Here is a 22,413-nt window from a genome sequence, read left to right on the forward strand (position 1 = left end):
TCTCCATTGCCCATCCCTGCGGCCCCGGGAAGTAGAGGTTGGATTTGGTGATGGCGCTGAAGATGTGCTGGATGCTCTCCTCCTGAGCCCTTGCTCAGCCTGGTCTGCATTGCCTCAGACCCCTACAAAACCCATGGCAACACCCACACCACCGTTTTCTGCACTGGTACATCCACACTTCAACATCTTCAAGGTAAGATGCTCCAGCCGTGGCCATAGTAGCAGGAAGGATTCAATATCCTCGGACCTAGTCCTTTCAGACGTCAGCTCTGCCCACTCCCCTCCCCTGTGGGGCTGCTTGTTCCTCACCCTTTGCTCTGATCTGCCCCGTGGTCTCTATCTCCACAACTACCTCCACCCAGGTGGCCATCAGGCTTTCCCACTGGCAGAGCCCCTTGGCCCCTGCAGTCCAGGGCTGCTCTCAGCCCCAGTTCCCACCCCCAGCAGCTTCCCTTGGGTCTTTTTCTAGAGCTGGACTGTAAGTGAATCTACTGGGCCATGCTGGTGCCCCTAGACTTGTGGTGGCTTGTGCTCCAGGTGGGGACCATCAGGAAGAGAATCAGGTAGTACTGCCCCTTCACTAACACCAGCACCATAGCCCAGCTGGACATGCAGCTTCCTCCTACGAAGAAGATGAAGAGATGATGTTTCTGTAGATACATCTTGAGATATCTGTGAAGATGTGGTCTATCCGTATGTGGTGGGTGCTGCTGACTGTGGATGCAAATGGCTGGGCTTCTCAGGGAGGGGGATGCCCTCTCTCCAGGGAGCTCACGGAGGCCGGGCTTGTGTCTCTCACTCCAGGCTGTCCTAATAAAAAGACTTGGCTGCTTTGGGAGCGGGGGTGACCCTTCTTCCAGCCCTGCTCCTGGGCCATCAGACTCCCATGAGGTCCTGAGCCACACCAAGGCTGAGACACATTCCCAGGTCCAGCACAGCCCCCAAGGCCTTTGGGATGCCCCAAATGGTACTGGTAGACCTCTGGGGGGCACAGAATGGCCCTGGAGGTCCCAGAGGAGGGTGTCACAAGAAAAGGCACATTGCACTGCAGGGGCTTCAACAAGGAACACTCTGAGACAACAAAGTTCACTGGAAGGCACGTGCACACACAGAGATGCTGAGGGTCCTGGTGTACATCAGAAGGGACACACAGATCTCTGGGGAGCACAAAAAGACACTGGTGGCACCTGAGGCTGCACCAAAAGGCTCCTGGAGGATCCCCCCTTGAGGCTCTCCAAAAGGAATAAGGATGGTACTCGGGTGCTGCCAAAGGGACTTGGTTGGTCCAGATGCGTGTCAGAAGGTAGAGCAGAAGCAGATAGGTGTGCAGGGCCACTCGAGGTGCACCAAATGGACTTGGAGGCCCATGGGCCACATCCCAAAGCTCTGGGAGGCCTTTGGGGCACTCCAAAAGGCACTGGTTCATCAGGGCACAGAACGGCCGCCGGAGGACACCTGAAGGCACTTCGGAGTCCTCTGGTGCTGCACTGCAAGGCACCTGGGCAGCACAGAAAGGCACATGGAGTCCCCTTAAGTGCACCACAAGGCACTCGGGATCACAGTGAGCACAGAAATGCCCTTGGATGCCACTGGGGGCTAACAGCAAGGCACCTGGGTCCCTTGCAGAGAAGGGACCAGCAGTGCTCTGTACTCAGAGGCACCCACCTATACCCTGAAATGCACCTGAAAGACCACGGTGCTCATTAGAAACCACTTTTGGACCACTGGGCACACTGAAAGGCACTCGGAGGCCCCAGAGAAGAGCTTCAAGGTGCTACGATGTCCCAGAGGTGGCACCCAAAGGCACTCAGAGACCACTGGGGGCTCATCAAGAGGTACTTGGAGGAGCCTGGGGCATGCTGCAAGACAGTCAGAAGGACCCTGGTGCGAAGCTGGGACACAAAGCTCTGGGTACCAGGGACTGCTGCTTCCCACAGGAGCAGAAGCTGCTTTCAGGGGCCCAGCAGGCTGTGGATGCAGAGCCTGGAGGCTACAGGACAGATCCAAGTCCCACCCTGCTGCCACTGGAGAAGACAGGCTTCCTGGTGCGGGGGGTGAGCACCAAGATGGCACTGGACAGGCAGGGAGCTGAGGATGAGGGAGCAAAAGACACCATGACCCAGCCAGCGCTTTCCAGGCTACTTTAATACCAAGTGAACAGAATGCAGCCAGACCTCCTGGTCCCGAGGAATCATTCATAGACAGCCGGTAACCCCTCGGCTGCTTCCCCTGCACCGCCCAGAGCACTCAGACACTCCCCTCCTTAAAAAGCAGCTCCATCAGCTCATGGAACGTCCCCTGTTCACCAGGACAGTGCCTGTGCGTGGTCTCGTCCTCACCTGAGGCTGCTCCTCAGGAACCAGGCATGCCAGTGGAGGAGAGACGGCCCACTGGTGAGCCCAAGCAGCCCGCAGTGTCCCCTCCGCCTCCCCAGCCAGCGCTGGCGGTCTCTCTCCAAGCAGCTGCTGCTTCCCCCGAGGCCTGCACCAGGTCCCTCCACTGCAGCAGAGCAACACAAACCAACTTAAAAGAAGCCAAACTGGGCAAGTAAACCTACATCCCCAAAAACCAGAACTATCCCCAGCGACCGGCCAGAGACAGGGCAGCTGTCACAAACGAGGCCAGCAGCCCTATCCTCCAGAGCCGGCTCTCAAAACAAACCCAAACAAACTCAAAGCAAAGCTGGAACAGGACGAGGTGCCCAGCAGGGCTCGCACGCTGCTCCTGCAGCCAGTGGCACCGAGGACGGCGGCTCAGGTTCAACTCATGGTTCGGGCAGAACGGTTGCCTACAGCTGGCATCCTGCAGCAGAGAGGAAAAGCATCACAGCTTCACACTCCCAGGAGATGCTCCAAGACTTTGGGAAAGGCAAGGGGCTGGCAGTGACGCCGTGCGAGGACTCACCTAGCATCCGGAGAACCTGCAGCGCCACTGCAGCCTTCGCCTCCTCGTGCCCGCTCCTGCCTGGCCCGTCCTGCCGGACCCACGTGAACCCACTGAAGGGCACGGGGCACCCTGGGATCACCACGCGGCACCAGAACCGCAGCCACCCGTTGGGGTTTGCCTGAACGCACTTGGTGAGGAACAGGGGTGTCCCCAGGTACTGCTTCTGGCACAGGGCGTTCAGGCGGTCCAGCGCATTGCACAGCGCTGGAGACAGGGGCGCCTGCTTGGGGCCCCCCAGGCTCTTGCCCCCTTGCACCCGGCTGGACGATGCCTTCTCCTTGCACAACTGCAGTTTCTGCTTCAGATCGGGGTTCAGCCAGGCCACCCTCATCCCCACGCTGCTGAGACTCAAGTTCCCTAGGAGAGACCGGTAGCAGCTGGCAGGAGATGCTCACACACCAGCCCTCCTGTACCACCCCATCCCATTTGGTCCTGTCCCCCAGCATCTGGCACAGTGACCCCCGCGGGTGGTTCCACACCAACCCCCAGTGTACGAACTGCAGAGGATCCTTTCCCCTGCCTCTACAACCTCTCGTGCAGCTGCACGGCAGTTGCTTCTCCATCTCCTTTTGCTACCAAGGTGGGCTCGGGGGATTTTAGGGGCAGCCTGCCTTTAGGGACAGCTGCAAAGATGTCAAAGCCAAACGTTTCTCAGCTGGGGCAGAAACAAGTACAAATCAGGACTTTGGAGGTTCCAGCTGGATGTCTGGGAAACATGACCCATCAGAGGGCTGTGCAATCACGGGACAGGGCACCGAGGAGTAGGGTATCTCCATCAGGAGGGTTTAATAACTCAGTCAAAGCTCTGGATGCCCTGGACCGGTACTGGGGATGCTCCTGCTGTGAGCAGGCAGCTGCCTGAAGAGCTCCAGCAGCCCCTTTATCCCACCCCCACTAGGTCTGTTGGGGATCAGCCCCACTGAGGACAGCTAGCCTCCCAGAGGACACAGAGAGAGAACAAGGGCTGTCTCAAGGCTGAAGTCACCTTGCAGCTGAGTCTGGAGGTGGGATAAATCCTTCCTTAGAGACACCAGCCCAGCCCAAGCAGCATCCCACAGCACCCAGGCCTCCCACTTACCTTCCATCAGGGTTTTCTTGGCCATGGCAGCAGCCTGGTGCGAGCTGTATTTCAGCACAGCAAGCTGGGCCCGTTTCTGGCAGGGACTGGCACACAGGGTGACGCTGTGGAGCCCCGCCGTGACCTGCCGCAGCAAGGCCTCCAGCTCCCTCTGGCTCACCGAGGCGGCCAGGCCGTCCACGCTCAGCTCACACTTCTCCGTGCTCTTGCACACCACGATGGCGCAGCCCTCCCGCACCTCGAAGTTGTTGAAGGCAGCGATGGCCTCCTTGGCTCCGCGCCGGCTGCTGTACTTGGCGTAGGCAAAGCCCCGGTTAAGCCCACTGAAAGTCATCATGAGGCGGAACTCGTAGAGCCTTCCCACGCTCTGGAAGAGCGGGATCAACACGTTCTCGTACATGTCCTGCGGCAGCTTCCCGATGAACACCTCTGTGCCGGCCGGCGGGGGGTCGCCCACCCAGCCTGCAGGCACACAGTGACACAGTGACACGCCAGCCCTCCAGGATCACCCCATCCCGCCCCATCCTGCCCTCCGGCAGCTGGTGAGCGAGGCCCACCCGGCCCCACGTGCTGCGCTCCCAGGGCAGCCCGGCGCTGAGGTGCGCTTCTCACGTACCTGGGGGGGGGCCACCGTATCGCCTCTGCCCGTTGATCTGCACCAGGTCAGTGCAGGTTTCTTTCGCCCAGGCGAGCAGGGCCATCTTATTGGTCTGGTTGATACTGTTGGTCCACGTCTGAGGAGGGAGATGACATTGGTGCTTGTCTGGGCAAAGTTTCCAACCTCCCAGCTGGAGGCATCCCAACTCCACAAAGCAACTGCAAGGCCTAGCACCAGCCAGCATGTGGAGGAACAAATGCTGAACCCCTCTGCCCTCAGGAAACCTGAGGAGCCTCTCAACACAGAATCACCTCGGTTGGAAAAGCCCTTGAAGCTCCTCCAGCCCAACCATGAACCTCACCCTGACCGTTCTCAACTTCACCAGATCCCTCAGCGCTGGGTCAACCCGACTCTTCAACCCCTCCAGGGATGGGGACTCCCCCCCTGCCCTGGGCAGCCCATTCCAACGCCCAACAACCCCTTCTACAAAGAAATCCTTCCTAAGAGCCAGTCTGACCCTGCCCTGGCGCAGCTTGAGGCCATTCCCTCTTGGCCTGCCGCTGGTTCCTTGGGTCAAGAGACTCATCCCCCCTCTCTGCACCCTCCTTTCAGGGAGTTGTAGAGGGCCATGAGGTCTCCCCTCAGCCTCCTCTTCTCCAGGCTAAACAACTCCACCTGCACACCCAAAGCCCTACCCTGCCCACTCTCCAAGCCTGCTCCACATGACTAACTCCAGCAACTCTAGTAGAGCATAAGGACACCAACAGCTCCCCTGTGGATGCCTGCAAGGGTTTTGAAAGACACTGGTGCTGCAAGAGGGGGCTGGAGCACAGAGAGCCACCACCTTGGGGTGGCTGGTCACATCACGAGATCCCAGGCAGGCTGGGACCCCAAAACACCCAACTCGCTTCTACCAGCATCTCCTCAGGCTTCTGAGGACATAAAGAGGATCTGAAGACACCATCCATGTGGCAGTACCATCAGGTTTTAACTCATTCAGTATTGTGAAGTCTCATTAGGGCCTCTGAAACCGTACACTGAGTGGGACTAACCCCAGCTCAGGCTGAACAGTTTGGCTGCAGCTCCACCTCGTCCATCTCCAGGTGCATCACCATGAGGTGGCACCTTTCCATCTCCAAGAGGGTTTATCTTTCCTGAAGACCAGAAAACACCTTTGGATGATGGTGGGGACCCATAAAGAGGAAATCTCTGCTGAGAGGGTGCAGACAGACCAGCCACGCACACCACAAAGGCTCCTGCCATGGCTCTGCAGCTCCCAGGGCTGGGGGTGGTGCAGCTCCCGGTACGGGGGGGTGCGGGGAGGGGCCGGGGCTCTTGGGGGACGCAGGACCCGGCTCTTCCCCAGCGGAGCCCAGCTAAGCCCGCCGCCCCCGCCGATTCGGTGCTACCGGGGCTCATCCACATCCCCACGGCCTCCACGGGGCACCGGGGCCGCCGGCCCCAGCTCACGGCGGGGGGACGGGGTGGGATGGGGGTGGCTCCCGGGCGAGGATGGGACCGGGCTGGGGACCGGCGCCGGCCGCCGGTGCGCTCCGCGACGGGGCAACGCACCGAGACGGGTCTCGGGGGCCCCTGTCCCCGCCCGACGGCCCCAGGGGCTCCCCGAGAGACCCCCCCCCCGAGTCCACCCCCCACGCGAGGTGAGCCGTGCCCCGCACCGGCCCTCCCCCGCGCCCCCGGCAGCGCCGGGCCGCCCCCCGACGGCGCCCACCTCCGCCTCCATCGCCGCCGCCGCTCCTCCTGCCCGCCCGGGCCGGGCTCTGGAAGGTTCCAGCTCCGCCCATCGCGGCCGCTCCGCCCCGGGCGGGGCAGCGGGGACCCGCCGGCAGAGCCCGCCCCAGCGCTCCGCTCCCACGCCAGAAAGCCGTGGGTTTAAAAAAAACCCAAACAAACCGACCTGGTTTGGGGCACGAAGCTGGGCGCGATGCGGAGAAACATCCCCGTGACATTTAAAAACCAGCTCGGGTGAGCAAACCCCTGCCCCGAGCGGAAAGGAGGGACAGGAGTCACGGGAGCGGGGGAGACAGATTTATTGTGTTTCTGGGAGCTGCGCCTTTACATTTTGCTTGGGATAAGGTCACCTCCCTGCAGCCAGAGCAGGGAGACGGGGCGGGATGGTTATTCAAAGCGACAGGAACAAGAAGCTGCAGCCAAGACCCCGGGGTCTGCTGACAGCTCAGGGCTGCGTGTGTCACGGCAGGGACAGCACAGCCACTTGCAAAACGTCTTGACTGCGACATACTCGAAGGCCAGGGCATGTCGTAGGAGTCAGGGCAGCCTCTCTGCTCCCGCCGGGAAAGGGAGGGCATAAGACAAGAATAAATACAGCTTTCAAAGGCTCCCCCCGACCCCGCACCCGCTGCTACGTGACCCACCAAAGGCATTTACGGGAGGAAATCTGTCAGCCAGAATCCAGTGAACGAGGAGACATGTCCGGAAGGGGGTTAAGGCCGGCTCGTTCGCATCCTGATCTCCTCAACCAGGCTCTCCCTGCGAACGTTGACCTACACAAGAGGAGCACAAAGCTGCTTCAATACAAGACAAGCAACTTGACATATCGTGACCTTCTCTAGTCCCAGAGGGATGGCCCGCACCGCATTCACCCTGTGTCTTGGGAGATCACACCATGCTGCTGTCACCAGTCCCTCTACGGGGATCCAGGGGGCTGCAGCACATGCGGAGCTGAACCTGTGAGAGCAAGCACCTGCCTGCAACCCTGCCGAGCCCTCTCCTGCCCAATGATCACGAGAGCGATGCTCTTCCCACTCTTTCCTACCGGTTCCAAAACCAGTGCACAGATCAGCACTGGTCCCACTCATTGCAAGGGGGCACCACCAGGACCTTCTGCAACCGTCCCGCAGCCTGGATGGGAAGCGCAAGCAGCCACAGGGCCACCGCATCGCTCCTCCGTGTGCCAGGCTCCTGAACTGAGCAACACCTGGGAGTTCAAGGTCACCGGCTGGGAAGCTCTCCAGAGCTGGAGACAAGTGCTCCAGGAAACTGCAGGGGGCAAGGAACTGGAACATGAGGTGTTAGAAGAGTCCCTGGAGAGACCACTGCTTGAAAAGATCTAATGAGGAAGCCAATAAAATCCTGAGACCCTGTGGTAGGGGGCTTGGTGGCAAACTGAGACCAGGGCACACGCTCCACAGCAAGTCAAGACAGGCTGAGGAAACTCATCTCACCCAGTCTCCAAAAACGGACCCACAAGGCCACCAGCCTCAGTCCACAGGTCTCACCTCGAGTCTGCCAGCCCTGGCTCACGCCTCTCTGCCTACTGCGTGTGGGGAGCCTTCCCCTCACCACACCTCCTGCGTTAAGCAGCTTTGTTAAGCCTTGGAGGCTTTTCACATGGGGTGGAAGTGCCTTACTCCTCTGATCTCCCCTTTGGGCACTACACTCAAAACACGGGCCAGCAAAGCCACCTTGCCATGTACAGCCCGACGGCAGCGCTGCAGCGCAGGGTACGCTGGGTCTGGAGGGCTGGCCTGAGCTGGGACGAAGGGTGAAGTAGCCAATCCCCCTCACGCCGAGCTACCACAGGCCTCACCTCTTCCCTGGTTGCCACGACCCGCAGCTTGACAACTCCATCCTTGAGCTCCTGCTCACCCACAATGGCAACAAGCGGGATGCCCGTGTCCTCGCAGTACTGCAGCTGACTCAGCAGCTTGGGGTTCTTCTTGTACAGCACTTCTGCCTGGAAGAGAAACAGAGCACACCACCATGGATCAGCACTGGCCTGCTTCTCTGCACCCCCTCAACCAGGTGTTGCTGGGCCAGTCTGCTAATTGCTGTCTGGTGAGTGTGGGGGTGTCAGGAGAAGATGGGCTAATGGAGAAGGCTGAGCATTACAGCTAACAAGTAACACAGCACAGCTCACAGGTACAAGACACTGCGTACCCTGGGAAAGCACCAGGTCATTAGCTGCAGTCTGTGTCAGACCAGGGCTCAGTATCAGCACTAGCGTGGCCAGCAGGGACAGGGAAGGGATCTTACCCCTGTGCTTGGCACTGGTGAAGCCGCCCCTCAATGAGTGGGTTCAGTTTTGGGCCCCTCACTCCAAACAGGCCATTGAATGACTCGAGCGTGTCCAGAGAAGGGCAATGGAGCTGGTGCAGGGTCTGGAGCACAGGTCTGATGGGGAGCGGCTGAGGGAACTGGGAGGGTTTAGTCTGGAGAAGAGGAGGCTGAGAGGAGACCTCATGGCCCTCTCCAACTCCCTGAAAGGAGGGTGCAGAGAGGGGGGATGAGTCTCTTGACCCAAGGAACAAGCGCCAGGACAAGAGGGAATGGCCTCAAGCTGCGCCAGGGCAGGGTCAGACTGGCTCTTAGGAAGGATTTCTTTGCAGAAGGGGTTGTTGGGCGTTGGAATGGGCTGCCCAGGGCAGGGGGGGAGTCCCCATCCCTGGAGGGGTTGAAGAGTCGGGTTGACCCAGCGCTGAGGGATCTGGTGGAGTTGGGAACGGTCAGTGTGAGGTTCATGGTTGGACTGGAGGAGCTTCAAAGGCTTTTCCAGCCTAGATGATTCTGTGACACCTGTGGTGTCCCAACAGGGTCAGGAGCCCAGCAGAGCACCCAGGTGTTCTCCTCCACTCAGCCATCAAGGGAGCCTGCCTGCAGCAAGCAGGGAGCAGGGCCCTGCCACACAGCTTGCCTTCGGCCTGCAGAAAACAGCCCAGGTTCCTCCCTGGCCCCACTCTCCCCTCCTTGCAAGGTTCTGCATTTTTTTTGCTTTTTGTTGAAAGCAGCGTGGTATCCCAGCTGCCACGCAGCAGGGGCTGGAGTGTGGCCTGCTTTGGGAATCTGTCCTGAGGTAACAGACACAGAGCAGCCCCTGCAGTGTTACAGGGCTAACCCAGTTGTGCTGCCCTGCCCTTCCTGGAGAACACCTGATTCAAGACACCGAGAAGGCAAACTCCATTCAGCAAGGCAGTCTGCTGCCCACCTCCTCCCTATGACTCCTCCTTCCCAAAGCAAAGCCAGATCTGGTCCATTCCTGGCACAGAGAGCGGACCAGGCAGCTCCTGACTTTGCCATCACCTGGTCATACCTTTATTCCAGCATCCCACAGCTCGGAGATGAGTTTCAGCCGCTCTTCAAGGAGCTTCTTTTGAGCAGAGGCCACCAGCACCTGTGTCTCTGTTGTCCTGATCTTTTCTTCAGAGGCCTAGAGAGAGGACAAGACTCAAAGGATGTCATGGACATACAGAGATATCCGAGACCCTATGGGCAGGATGGGTCACCAGCCCAGGCCCATCAATTTAGCAAAGAGGATCAGGCTCAGTGGGGTGAACAGCATAAACTCAGGAGAGTCAGGGAGGCCTCAGAGACCCCATCCTGGAGCAGAATCTCATCTTCTGTGGTTGTTCCATGATGGGGGCATAACACAGCCTCCCTCCTGTGCTGCAGGTGTGAGCAGACTATTCCTCCTCACCCAAGAAACTAGAGACTGAGACTAGAGACACACCTCTAGAGACTATTCCTCCACACCCAAGGGCCTCCCAGAGATCTGCTCCGAGCAGCTCAGGAGCAGCAATCCCAGTAGAAGCTGGACAGAAGCAGCTGCCAGTTCTACAGCTGAGCTGGTAACTATGGGTTAGATTAACAGCAGCAAGCTGAGATGCTCCAGTGCTGTCAGGAGCTCCCATAACTGATGCTGGATACTCAAAGTGGCATTTTCCTGCTGCTGCTTTTGCTGCAGGGAGAAGCCTTTAAAAGGTCACCTGCAGAGGAACAAACCTGGCCAAGACTGAGGGTGGTGGGGGAAGAATTCAGCTTCCACTTAGAAATCCCGGTTGTGTCTGGCTGCCAATAGAGAACTCCCCACAACAGGCCTCTGGGGGAGGAAAATGTGTGGCAGTGTTTTGGGAGCCTACAAAGACCTGTTTAACACCCATTAAATGGGACAGAGGACAATACATTGGTACAGCAACTCTGAGAAGGAGGGAATTAAAAAAAAAAAAGGTATCTGGGAAACCCAGAGAGGCACTGTGCTCCCTGCCCCGGGGTGTCTGATCCCTGCCTGGTCTCTGTAGTGCCTTGGGCAGGACAAGCAGACGTGTGAGGCTGCTGTCTCCCACAGCCCTGCAGAGCAGAGCTGCCCTGCCAAGGAGGATGCAGGGTCATGCGGATGCCTAATGCAGTGGGGAACACTAAGGCACCTGACCCAGGTACCTGGTACTGCTGAGGATTAAAGTGCCCCCTCCTGCTGCAGCTGAACAAGCCATGTCTGAGGGCTGGTGGAAAAGGGGTCTTGTCTCCCGTGGGAGCCCCAGAGAAGATCTCACAAGCAAGAGAAAATTGGAGTTTGTGGCCTGGTTTTAACTCCTGCTGTAGAGCACAGTAAAGGCCTGGCTGGCTTCTCCATCAAAGACTGCAGCAAGGAAGACTCACTTCAGCATCTGCTGGACTGGGTGTACACGGGGAAGATGTAAATCCTTGCTCTTTCTCCATGCTTAGTTGAGCACCACAGGCAACACCTACCTCCACTCTCTGCTCTAGGATGGAGAAGATCCGCTCGATCCCAATGCTGACCCCCACACAGGGCACCTTCCGTCCCTTGGGATCAAACATCCCCACCAGCCCGTCGTAGCGACCACCTCCAGCCACGCTCCCCACGCTGACGGGCTCCTCCACATGGTCGTTCTCCTGCTGCAGCAGGACAGCCTCGTAGATGACCCCCGTGTAATAGTCCAGCCCCCGCGCCAGGCTCAAGTCGAAAGAGACCTGTAGGACACAAGGGAAGGCCCGTCGCTGGGCGCACTCGGGGGGCCCAGGCCGCCCGGTCACAAGGGCAGCACCCCCTCCTGCCTCTGCCCCTCCTCACCTTCCCCGTGATGCCAAACAGGGTGAGGTACTCAAACAGCAGCTTCATGTCCCCCAGCCCCTCCTTGGCCAGCTTGTTCTGGGACAGCTTTGGGTCCTGGAGAAGCCGCTCAATCAGGTCCAGGCCACCTGTAGGAACGAGCCAGGCCTCGGGTCTGCCACTGCAGCAGCCCCCGCCACAACGGGCCCGGCCAGCCGTGTGTGCTGCCCTGTGCCCCTCCGTCACCGGCCCTCCCGGCCTGGCCTGGAGGACCAAGGCCAAGGGCTCGAGCCCGCGGTGCTCACCGTGGAGCTGGACGTACTCCCCGATGCGATCCGCAGCCTCAGGAGAGAGCCCCTTCTCTCCTACCATCTCGCTCCTCACTTCTTCCCACGGCATCTGCGAGGGGATAGAAGAACATCAGCCACTGCCCCAGGGACGTGGTCTCTCCTGGGGAAGGGCTCTGGTGGTCCTGCTCAATACAGATGAACAGACATATCTGCCCTCAACAGATCTTTACATGGCAGAACCCCAGCAGTGCCAGCATGGTGAAGAGGTGCAGGAGAGAAGCAGCAGATCAGATGCTGTCAGAGCATGGTCATGGGGTCATAACTCCATTTCTTGTACCTCTGCAGAGTCTGTTTGTATCCCAACCCTGCAGTCAGCAAAGCTGCCCAAAAACTTGAAGCCCCAGGACAATTACTTTGGTTTTGATCTCTGGCCAGAATCAAGCATCAGTACTTTAAAAGCACCAAGTTTGAGAGATGTCTTGCTGCCATGGTTTCCCTGGTTAGGTACTTAGTCATAAACACCACTCAAGAAGGCGTTGCTGGTCATGCCTACCACCTGGAAAGGTGTGAGGAGATGGCTGGGTGATGCAAAAACCCAATGTAGGCAGAATATGCTGTTTTCCCACTGGTCAGGGGGTCAAAGAGAACAGAGTCTTGATCACATCCAGCTGCACTGAGATAAATCACAGCATTTCAGTATGACAACAAGGAAACTATCCCATTCTAAGAAAGCCCAGTCCTCCCTTCCTATTACTTTTCCATGCATATGCAGCCCCAAAACCTGCACTCTGGTCATGCCTTTGCAATAGATCTCACTGCTAATAGGACTTTAAGCAAGCTTTCCTCTAGTTAACTTCATCTGACCATCAGACAAGGCCTCCAGAGGAAAAACAGTTCATTCTTGAACAAAGCAACATGAGTAATTGAGACGAGACACGAGGCCACTTCGTTTAGCAGCGTTTCACAGGAAGGTTAGGATCACTCCTTTAAGCAGTCAGCTGACAGTGTCCCCCACATGACTCTGAACACACACAGAAATTCACCTCCAAATTCTACTTTGGATCCCAAGCCAAGAAAACTGAGTTTTTAGATTGCACTTCATTTTAAGGTTCCTCTTCCTTAGCTATTAGTGGAGGGCTGTATACACATTTATAGACTGATCTCCAGCATCTTTATATCTGACTAGGGCATACAGTCAAGGCAATCAGCTGCAAATAAAAAGCTGTATGTACACTGGAACCCTTCCCTCCTCCCAAAGGGCCACATAACGGCCTGAATCCCTTAAAGACTGTCACAACAGCCAGTGCTCTTGAGGCAGCTTGCTGAGCACAAACTTCCTGCCTTGTGTCCTCCAGGAGCAGCTGTTCTGTGTCACACCAAGCCTGAGCAAGTCATACAAGAGCGATGTCTACACAAAGTGTGTTTAATAGAAGTACCTGTGCTACAGGCCCAAATCAGCAGAGGTGTGAGTGAAGTGACCAGGAGATGTGGGGTGGGCTACCACCACCTCACAGCACCGGGAAGAGAGATTGTGGCACTGAGTAGCATGTTGTCCCTTGTCACTGTGTCCGCCCTGCTAGAATGCTGCACAGTCCAGGCCAGCCCCAAGGAGCTCTGTTTCTAGCAAAACATGCCTGCACTGACGGCAGCCACAGATGAGTGTGAAGACACGCTGTGGGGGCACACAGTGCAGCGCAACACCAAACACACCAGCCCTTCCCTGCCCAGGAGGCAGGAAGGTGCTGCTGGATTATTTTTCAGGTCTGTGTTTCTGATCTCTCACTCCTTCTCACTCCAAATCCTTTTCTCTGCTTCCAGGTAAAATATAGAAACCTCGTCCGTGCACGTCCACCTCACTTTTTCTTGCTGCTCCTCGCTACCTGAGGGTCCAACAAACAGCCAGAGGCACACACTGTCCAGTGGAGCCCTGATCATACTGAAACAGCCTGGCCAGCAACACACAGACGCTGCAGACTCGGTGTCCTCATCAGGGATGCCAGACATCCCATCGCCAACCAAGAACAGCACCAGCTTGCAGGACAGTAATAGGGTCCTGGACAGCACAGCAACTCTGGCAGCCTGCTCTCCTGTGGATTTACGTTTAACTTGGCCCTGTCACCTGCAGGCTCACTGCTTACAGACTATGGCTACAGACTGTCACTTGTGACTGCACTTCTCTACTCCTGCATTACCACAGAGATTTACCATTTATGTCACATCTGCCTTGCAGCTGAGGTCTGAGATTTTAGTAAAGGTTGGACCAGATAATCTTTCGAGATCCCTTCCAATCTGGGCTGTTCTATGATTCCAGGACACAACTGTGATTCCTCACACAACCCAGCTGAACCTGATACATTTGAAAAGGCTTTTCAATGCCCTGGCCCAGTCTGGGGGCGGGTTTTCTTGATCCTGGTTCATAAGCAGCAGCACCTTAAGAAGGCCAACATTTGAGATGCTGAACCTTCCATGTGAAGAGCGTTTTTCCCTTCATCCTTTCCATTTGTCAAGACCTCATGGGATACTGGAGAAGAAAGCATAGGATCCAGTTTTCCTATGTGACTCTGTGCCCTGCATGCCTTCTCTCCAGAGAAAGCGGGGAACAAGAACAACTCGATGTTTATCAGAATTTTGCAGCCAGTTCACATGGACCATGGTAAGAGCAGCCCAGAGGGACAGAGACTCACTGAAACTCCAGCAGCGGCAGTTGCAGCCCAGGGCTCCAGCCCGTACCTTATCCAGTTTGTCAACAGTGGAGCAGATCGTTCGGAACTTGCTGTCTGGGACACCACAAACTGCAAACATCCCATCAAGGATGCGCCGATCGTTGACCTGGGGGAGAGGCAGCAAGTCATTAACTATGAACTCAAACATATGCTTCAGCTGTGGCCAGTTTCTCTCCTCTCTAGTTTTAAGCATGGAAGAAAAACTAGCAGATGTCTGCCACGATTTTTTGCTGTTTGCAATTTCTGTCTCTTCCCCATTCCCGGGGAGCTAAGCTGCCTCTCTGCTCACAGCAGGCCAGCTAGCACAACTGACTCCTCCCAAGCCTGGGCAGAGCTATCACATTCTCCTAGAGCCACACAGAGAAGAAAAATCAATGGGGTCTATAAGTCCTCTCATGTGGACACATAAAAACAGCTCAGGAACAGACCGTGGACTAAGGAGATTAATTCAGTGTACTACCCTGCTCTCAGTGTAAGAACAAAGGGACATCTGATTATGTTAAAACCTAAGGAATTTTTTTCTTTTGATAGTATAGTGAATTCCATAGTTTAACTATGCTCTGTAACAGTATGTAATTGAGGCCAAAGGCTCAGCTGGATTCAGAATTTCCATAGGCAGAACATCTACAATTAAATTAGACAGAAACAAAGGCCGTTGATCCTCCAGCATCAACAGGAACCAGACAGTGGCTCATGGAAGACAAGAATAACCGCAGGCAGGTTATTTTGCTGTTCCCCATTGCAGGGATGCCTTCTCATCCTCAAAGGCATCCGCTTTAACCCCTGCCCAGACACACAGTAGCTGGACAGGCAGTTCCTGTGCACCACTCTTCAGCTCATCCCAGACAGGTTCAAGGGCAGGTAACTGCCCCCCTACCCAGTGGGGGCTGCGCATAGGAGCACAACGCCCAGCCCGCACTGCTCACCTCCCCTGCAGAGCCCAGCCACAACCCAGCTTCGGGTCCCTCTCAGAGATCCCACCACTCTACTGCACATCACACACTCCTACCTATCTCTCTCCTGCTGCTCTACACCCTTTCCCGTCCTGTCTGACCTGCACACCCAGCACCATTCGCTGCCACACCAAGATAACAGAGGTGTTTCGAAGCAAACAGCAAGCTCAACCTACTAGAGCGCACGGCTCTTCTGGAAGAGGCCTCAGCCCCAGAAAGGACTTGGTGGGAAGGCAGGAGTCTGCAGAGAACATGGTGCACACACCTAGCTGATGTCCCTACGAAGGGGACACTGGGAGTGGGGACAAGGGCAGGGATCCTGGGCAGAGCCTGTGTTTTACTGTAGGAAGTGAATGTGACAGTCACCTCGTTAGTTGGCTGCTGGATGTTTTGCAGGGGAATGTGGTTAGTGCTGGAGAAAACTCTGCTAACTGCAGCCTCAGGAAACCTCCTTGCATTCCCAGCTACAGGCAAGTCTGAGCTGAGGTCCAGCCTTTTAGCTTCTACACCATGAGGAGGCAGAGGCAGGATGAACTTCTGGATCAGGCCTCAGTGGGCGTTAGAGTGGGAACAGGTGCTGCTACATAAAACCACCGGAACAGTGACCACTGCTTCCCACCATGGCACAGAGAAACCTGCCTGGTCTCACCTTAATGAGGAAGTCCCCGAGCTGCAGGTCACTCAGGATCTCGTGCACGATCTTCAGGCACTCGGCGTCAGGAATCATTGGGTCAAACTGGCCAGCGATGTCAAAATCCTGGGGCACAGGAAAAAGCAGTGAGCAATTCAGCACGCTAGTGTGGCTGCAGCAACACAGCTTCAACTCTGCTGTTAACAGCAGTTTGTTTACAAAAAGTAACAGAAATGGGATATAAGGGAGCAGTAGCCCTCGCCAAAAGGATCCAGAAGGGACAGGATGTGGGTTATGACCCTCTTTCATCAAACATCAGTGCTCTTGTGTCCACTGTGCTGCAGAGAGTTTGTATACTATGTTGTGGCCAGTGCAGACAGTTTGTGAGAAGCCATTCTGCTTCCCTCTGCTTTCTGCTTCTGGAGGTGTGTGACCTGCTCCCTGCCTCTGACACAGCAGTTTACTGTGTGATACCCTTTGAAACAGCGATCCTTGAAAAACAACAAAAAGGAGACATCAGAGCAATCATCAGCAGTAAATAAATAGAACAAAGGAACCAGGAAGGGGAGAGGAAAGCTACTTATTATGTGGTATGACCTAAATGTCAGATGTTTGCCTTGATTCTTAGGATGCCAATCAAGTTAATGATCAGGGAAGATGATAAAAGAAGCAATCTCAACTGAGGCAAAACCAAAGTTTCAACTGCCAATACCGAAAAAGAAATCAGAAAGCCTGAGTGGTCTCCACTAGAGATTACCAGATGAACTAGCACGTAGAGCTAAAGCCCGGCAGCAAGATGTTTTAGTAGGCTGGTGCCCCATGATTGGAAAATAGCAAAGACAACATCAGTGTTCTGAAATAAAACACAGAAGCAACAAGAGACCTATTATCTGACTCCCATTTATGAATCCCCAAAGGCAAAGTCTTCAGTGAGATTTTGAGTACAGGAATAATTTTAATTAAGTGGGTAAATTTCAACATGACATCACCAAGCTTCCAAAATAAATTGGGGCAATGGAGGAGAAAAGAGATGAGATCACATCAGTTAATCCCCAGTTAGCTAAGTGCAGGAAAGGCTGATGCAATCCCTGTAGAAGTTAGGCAAAGTCTGGTAGTGAGGAAAGTGCCACTGCCACTGTATGTGGCACAGGTGAAACGTCACTGAAAAAAAACCCAACCAAGGATTGGTGAATTGTATTTAAGAAAAGATGCAGAAAAAGATGTAAGGCTGAGCAAAGAAGCAAAGCATCTCCAGGGAGAAAAGGTAACAGAGCTTGATTTACGTGGCCTAAGGAAGGGAAGATTTCTCTAAACATTTCCCAAATGTTTATCTGGGAAAGGGGAAGAATCCATATCACGCGATGACAGCCACCATTTAAAGAGCTGCACTGGCACAAGGGGAAATAAGTTTAGCCTGGATGTTAGAAGACTATTTCTAGCTATCCTAGGAGTGGGATCTTGGAACAGTCTTTCAGATGAGACAGCAGGCAAAGACCCCAAGTTGTCTGGAAATGGGAATTCAGCAAGCTGCAGCTGGAAAGTATTCACAGGGGGTGCACGAACAGGAATATTCTTAAACAGGAATTTGTTTGCAATGAGGCCCTGGGGACTGTGTTAGTACAGCGGAACAAAGCCATTCCTTGGGGCTACCACACTCGTCTGAGAAAGCCATAAAGGAAATTGCTTTCTTACCTGTTCTGTAATTTGTCCTCTGGGTTTTTCCCTTCCTTTGAAACAAAGATTGACTAAGCTGAGGACAGAAGTAGCGTATGCTACAGCTGAGTTGCTTGCCTGGTTCGTGTGTCCTGCTAACACACCCACGAGTTCAACTGTTGCCAGATTTGGGATCAGGAGATTCTTCCCCTCCACCAGGCTGGCAAGCACTGTGGGATGGAGCAAGGAGATGCCCTCCTTCACAGTACAAAGCAGGCCAGATACCTGGGGGCTGTATTACAAAGCTCTCTGACACACGAGCACGCTGTGTCACAGCCATCGTCCTCACTCTCCCATTCTCAAGCTGTTTTTCACACCCACAAGGGCACGCTAAGGAGATCATTAGTGGATTGACCAGAGCTTTCCACAGCCACAGGGAAGGCTGCTGCAGGGTAACTCAGCCTTTGGTTCTACATTTTTACGGTGCTACATCCCCACAAGTGCTGCCCAGCCTCACTCAGCAGCACCCCTGTCAATGGCCAAACTCACACACTGGTAGAACTCCCTGTAGCGGCCCCTGGTCATGGCCGGGTTGTCCCGCCTGTACACCTTAGCGATGTGATAGCGCTTGATGTTGGTGATCTTGTTCATCGCCAAATAGCGAGCAAAAGGCACCTGAGAGGGTAGGGTTAAGGATGGGAACAGGGAGGGATGACCCCACCCAGTTATCAGTTGCAGGCAGCGCTGAGGCCTCACTATCTCCCCAACACCCAGCACAGTGTGGCGTACGCCCATGGGGCGAAGCAACTGCTAAGAGATGCTGGACTTGCCACAGCTCCCCAAGGTCTTCACAACTGTCCAAGACATGACTCACACGTGCTGCCAGTAAGTGTCCCTGCAGGCATGTTCCAGCACCACCTTAGGTTGGATCTCAGTCTCATGCGGGCTGTGTTCCGCAGCAGCCTAGACTGGGTACCCTGCTGCAGGAGAAATCCCACTCAGTACAGATCTTCCTTACCTCCACCTACGAGCGTTACTTTGCCAAACAAAAGCAATGTATGGTTAATAACTGAACAAGGGTTCTGCACCCGCTGAACCACACTGCCTGCTCACACTCTCCCTGTGGGTACGGGGTCAGAGCCAAGAGACTGTCCTCCCCTCTCTGGGCAGCACTGCCCCAAAAGCAGGGCAGCAGAGGTGACAAGACCCCGCAGCACTGGCTGTGGCAGGATACTGTCAGGTCGTAGCGCAGGGACAGCAGCTCTCCTCCTTGATCTTTCAGATCATAGATGAGCTTCGAGTCTTCACCGTATTTCCCCGTCAGTGTCTCCTACAAGAAAAGGACACAGGAACAAACAGCATCTTCAGTGAGAGGGGATCAGCCCTAGAACACACAGAAAACAAGGAGAGAAAGGGAGGACACCTAGGAGATGGAAGAATAAAACTCAACCCTCAACACATCGCAAGCTTTCAACTACAGGATCCTCATCAGCTCAGCCAAGTCGCTGTGTCCTCGCTCACCTTCAGCTCAAACACCGGCGTGTCAATGACTTCCGCTCCGTGGCGCTTGAAGCAGGTGATGATCGCGTTGAAGACTCTCTCACGAATGGCCATTTGCTTGGGGCTGTAGTCCCGCGTGCCCTGGGGTGAGGTAGGGAAAGAAGAGCACAGGAGACGTTGGGTTAGAAGCATGCAGTGGAGACAGATGCGAGAGGCAATGTGAAGAAGCTACCACACTGCTAACAAAACCAGAGAGATCAGGTCCAGACACCAGATATTGGGCAGGGTGGTAAAACATAGCACCAAAAAACACTAGAAAACATCAGGACACTGCTCAGACACAATCTGCCATGGTCTGCAGAGCTAAATCTAAGTCAGGAGTTTCACGATGCAGGAAACAAAGGAGTGAACACAGATCCAACAGTCAGAGAGTTCAGTGCATTCGAGCACAACAGCGCAGCTAGGATCTGTCCACAGCTCCGATTCAGACGTATTAGCCAAACCCCTGCACAATGAGCCACCCTGAGAGGTGGAATCAGAGGACAGGCACGCTTTGAAGCCGTGGAACAACCAGCAGCTCTACAATTTCCAAACACACACACAGAAAAATGATCTTTTCAAAGTGCAATACCTGTGAAGTGCCCATCTACTGCTCGCTGGGTTCTGCTCCCTTTTAATTTCTTTGCTGTTAAGAGTCACTGAATTATTTGGATGACCTAGGCTCTCAGCAACACATAAATCACTGTTAATTAACTAGACCTCCCACTTTCACTTTCTAGGGACTGGCAGTTAGGCAGGTGAAGCAGAGCAGGCACTTTGTAACACCCCACCTGCAGGTCGCCCAGCGAAGAGCATCTTTCAGCAGTACAGTGACGTGGCTGAAAGGCTGGAAACCCAAGCTGTGTTTCCCTAGCACTCCCAGAGCTGCAAAATCCTCTCTCCCCATCTTTAAACAGTGAAATACCCTTCCACTTTCCAGGTCTCACACCACAATTACATTTACCAAAACATACAATAAAGGAAATGGACAAGGGCGGCAGTTTTGAGACATTTCCTAAGTCAGTAGCATTAACATAAACTGTTTTATTTGTGAGCAACATTCACAACTGTTTCCCTGCCACAGCATGGAAGTGCAGTTGATCTCTGATCAGCTGCTAGTGATGAAACATTCAGGTTACACAAAATTTCAGCATAAATTGCATTATTGACACTATTCTCAGGGGTCTGGAGACTGAAAAACTACCCCTGAAGGAAGGGTCCTTCTGCAAGAGGACACACAAATGTCAGCAGCTAGCCAGACCGGCTCAGTGAACAGGATTACCCACCCCCACAGACTAAGGCAAGATCAAAAGCCATTGAGACCTTTCTTGCCCCCCACATTTCAACATGTGCTGAGCGTCCCTGGCAAATGCTGCCTGGGTTTCTTTGGCTGGCTTATGCTTTGCAGCTTCCCCCCAATGACCCTCGCACCAGCAGAGCTGCAGTTCACAGCACTCCCACCTACCACACGCAGCTTCATCCACTCTGTCCAGGTTAACAGGGAACAGGACCAGCCTGAGCATCCCTGATCCATGAGAGCCAATATCTGCAGGTACTAGTGAGGTTGGTGCTACAAGAGCTGAAGAGTCCTAACTCTAAACTCATCAAGGCAATGCAAGTCATGACTTTACTTCAAATAGTGCCATCCAAGCGGATATGAGACCTCTCACACTGGGCAGCCACAATAAAGCTTGACCAAAAGGGAATTTAATTTCCTGACCACGCCAGCTAGGGGTTGGCTTGTCACGGAAGCACCAGAAAGTCTTCAATTTAGTAGTGCTAATTTAGATGCTGTCAGGGATATTTTCACCCCTCTCTCCCCTACTGCTAAAAGGGAAAAAGAAATGAGAACAAAGGCAGTCAAGTCCGTGCTGAGATGTTGCACACAGAGGTGCGTGGGGGGCGCTGTGTGCGTGCACAGGAGCGGGTTGTGCGTGCAGAGAGGCGTGCGAGTGCGCGTGCTGGGGGAAGTTACCTTCGGGGTCTTAAGCACAAATTTGTGTTTCCCCTCATCTCCTCCCAGACGCGCCTTCATCTCCAGCAGTTTTGTCACCTCCTTTGCAATCTGGAGAGGGAACAAGGAGGGAGCTGGGGGTAAGCCCACCTGCCAGGCCCAGCCCACAGGCCTTCCCCAGTACCTTCGGCCTCAGCATTCCCAGTACACCCAGACTCCCCAACCTCAATACATCCACTATTCCCAGTCTCCCACAGTAACCAGAGGGGCACTCTCTGCTCCTACTGCAAGCACCCCAATCTCAGCATCCCCAGCACCCCCACCCTTCTCTGACTCCCACGGCCTCCATCACCCTCAACATCTGCCTCCCCACTCCCCACACCTCCCATCCTACCAGTCTCTGTACCACCCCCCAGCCCAGCATCACCAGCTCCTGCTCTATGTACCCCAGCACTGGCAGTCTCCAGCAGCATCCTCCCAACCCTAACACCCCCCAGCATCCTTCTCTCCAGTCTAACACCAGTACCACCAGTTCCCACTCCCCCTCTCCCCTGCATCCTCTCCCCAGGCACCTCAGCCCCTCTGCTCTCCAGCCCACACCAGTACTCCCATCCTCCCCAACACCCCTCTTCCCAATGCCACCACCCCTAGCCCAGCAACACCTACACCGGTACTCCCAGTTCCACACAGCACCCTCCCCCTAGGCCCAGCAACCCCAACCACACCTCAGTCACCTCAGCAGCCCTCTCTCCGGCCCAGTACCCCCAGTTCCCCCCGACACCCTCTTCCCCCCGCCAACACCCAGTGTCCCCCGCCCCTCTCCCCAGGCCAGCTCCTCCCCTCCCAGTCACACTAGTCTCCCAGCACCCCTCTCCCAGTCATACTGGTCCTCCCCCAGCAACCCCTTCCCAGCAACCCCCAAGCCCGCCCCTCCCCAGCCCCATACCCAAAGCCCCCCCAACCCCTTCCCAGCCCCTCGGGCAGGCGCCGGGACCAGCAGCACCTCGTCGGGATCGGCCTTGTCCTGCTTAAGCCGCCGCACCGCCTCGGCCTGCGCCCGCACCGCCGCCTCCTCCGCCATTGCCGGCCCGCGCCTGCGCGCTGCCGCCGCGCTACCGCGCCTGCGCGCTGCCGCAGGGCTGCACCTGCGCACTGGCGCGTGTTGCCATAGCAGCGGGGCTGCGTCTGCGCACTGCCGCTCCCGCGCGTTGCCATAGCAGCG

The 22,413-nt window shown here is 55.5% G+C and overlaps 2 protein-coding genes across 4 annotated transcripts; both read right to left on the reverse strand.

Moving 5' to 3' along the window:
• Positions 1-2,127: 2,127 nt before the first annotated feature.
• DND1 (DND microRNA-mediated repression inhibitor 1) lies at positions 2,128-7,147 on the reverse strand. Of its 2 annotated transcripts, XR_012630875.1 has the most exons (6): positions 7,019-7,147; positions 4,641-4,758; positions 4,025-4,486; positions 2,905-3,303; positions 2,662-2,802; positions 2,128-2,499 (listed from the first exon to the last, which is right to left on the reverse strand). XR_012630875.1 is itself a non-coding variant. In XM_074884008.1 (5 exons), the coding sequence occupies exons 1-5, from the start codon at positions 7,025-7,027 to the stop codon at positions 2,789-2,791; spliced, it is 1,002 nt and encodes a 333-aa protein (XP_074740109.1). In that variant the 5' UTR covers positions 7,028-7,147; the 3' UTR covers positions 2,128-2,788. The 2 variants fall into 2 exon arrangements, 1 of the variants encoding a protein (XP_074740109.1); XM_074884008.1 differs by having other exon boundaries at positions 2,128-2,802.
• HARS1 (histidyl-tRNA synthetase 1) lies at positions 6,657-22,351 on the reverse strand. Of its 2 annotated transcripts, XR_012630874.1 has the most exons (14): positions 22,195-22,351; positions 21,213-21,302; positions 19,220-19,339; positions 18,933-19,028; positions 18,248-18,373; positions 16,064-16,171; positions 14,469-14,567; positions 11,754-11,847; positions 11,470-11,597; positions 11,127-11,369; positions 9,694-9,810; positions 8,194-8,340; positions 7,019-7,147; positions 6,657-6,925 (listed from the first exon to the last, which is right to left on the reverse strand). XR_012630874.1 is itself a non-coding variant. In XM_074884006.1 (13 exons), the coding sequence occupies exons 1-13, from the start codon at positions 22,270-22,272 to the stop codon at positions 7,088-7,090; spliced, it is 1,506 nt and encodes a 501-aa protein (XP_074740107.1). In that variant the 5' UTR covers positions 22,273-22,351; the 3' UTR covers positions 6,657-7,087. The 2 variants fall into 2 exon arrangements, 1 of the variants encoding a protein (XP_074740107.1); XM_074884006.1 differs by having other exon boundaries at positions 6,657-7,147.
• Between the last annotated feature and the right edge of the window lie 62 nt (positions 22,352-22,413).

This window comes from Strix uralensis, chromosome 14 (genome assembly GCF_047716275.1).
Source record: "Strix uralensis isolate ZFMK-TIS-50842 chromosome 14, bStrUra1, whole genome shotgun sequence".
Taxonomy (NCBI): Eukaryota; Metazoa; Chordata; class Aves; order Strigiformes; family Strigidae; genus Strix; species Strix uralensis.

What these genes read in the sequence shown, in the direction of transcription:
- DND1 (XM_074884008.1), bottom strand. An exon ending in ATACGGTGGCCCCCCCCCAG is followed by an intron (nt 4,487 to 4,640) that starts GTACGTGAGAAG and finishes GTGTGCCTGCAG; the next exon opens with GCTGGGTGGGCGACCCCCCG. An exon ending in CAAGAAAACCCTGATGGAAG is followed by an intron (nt 3,304 to 4,024) that starts GTAAGTGGGAGG and finishes GGTCTCTCCTAG; the next exon opens with GGAACTTGAGTCTCAGCAGC.
- HARS1 (XM_074884006.1), bottom strand. Translation starts at nt 22,272, where the DNA reads ATGGCGGAGGAGGCGGCGGTGCGGGCGCAGGCCGAGGCGGTGCGGCGG. An exon ending in TCGGGGACTTCCTCATTAAG is followed by an intron (nt 14,568 to 16,063) that starts GTGAGACCAGGC and finishes CCTCTCCCCCAG; the next exon opens with GTCAACGATCGGCGCATCCT. An exon ending in TGTTTGGCATCACGGGGAAG is followed by an intron (nt 11,370 to 11,469) that starts GTGAGGAGGGGC and finishes TGTGTCCTACAG; the next exon opens with GTCTCTTTCGACTTGAGCCT.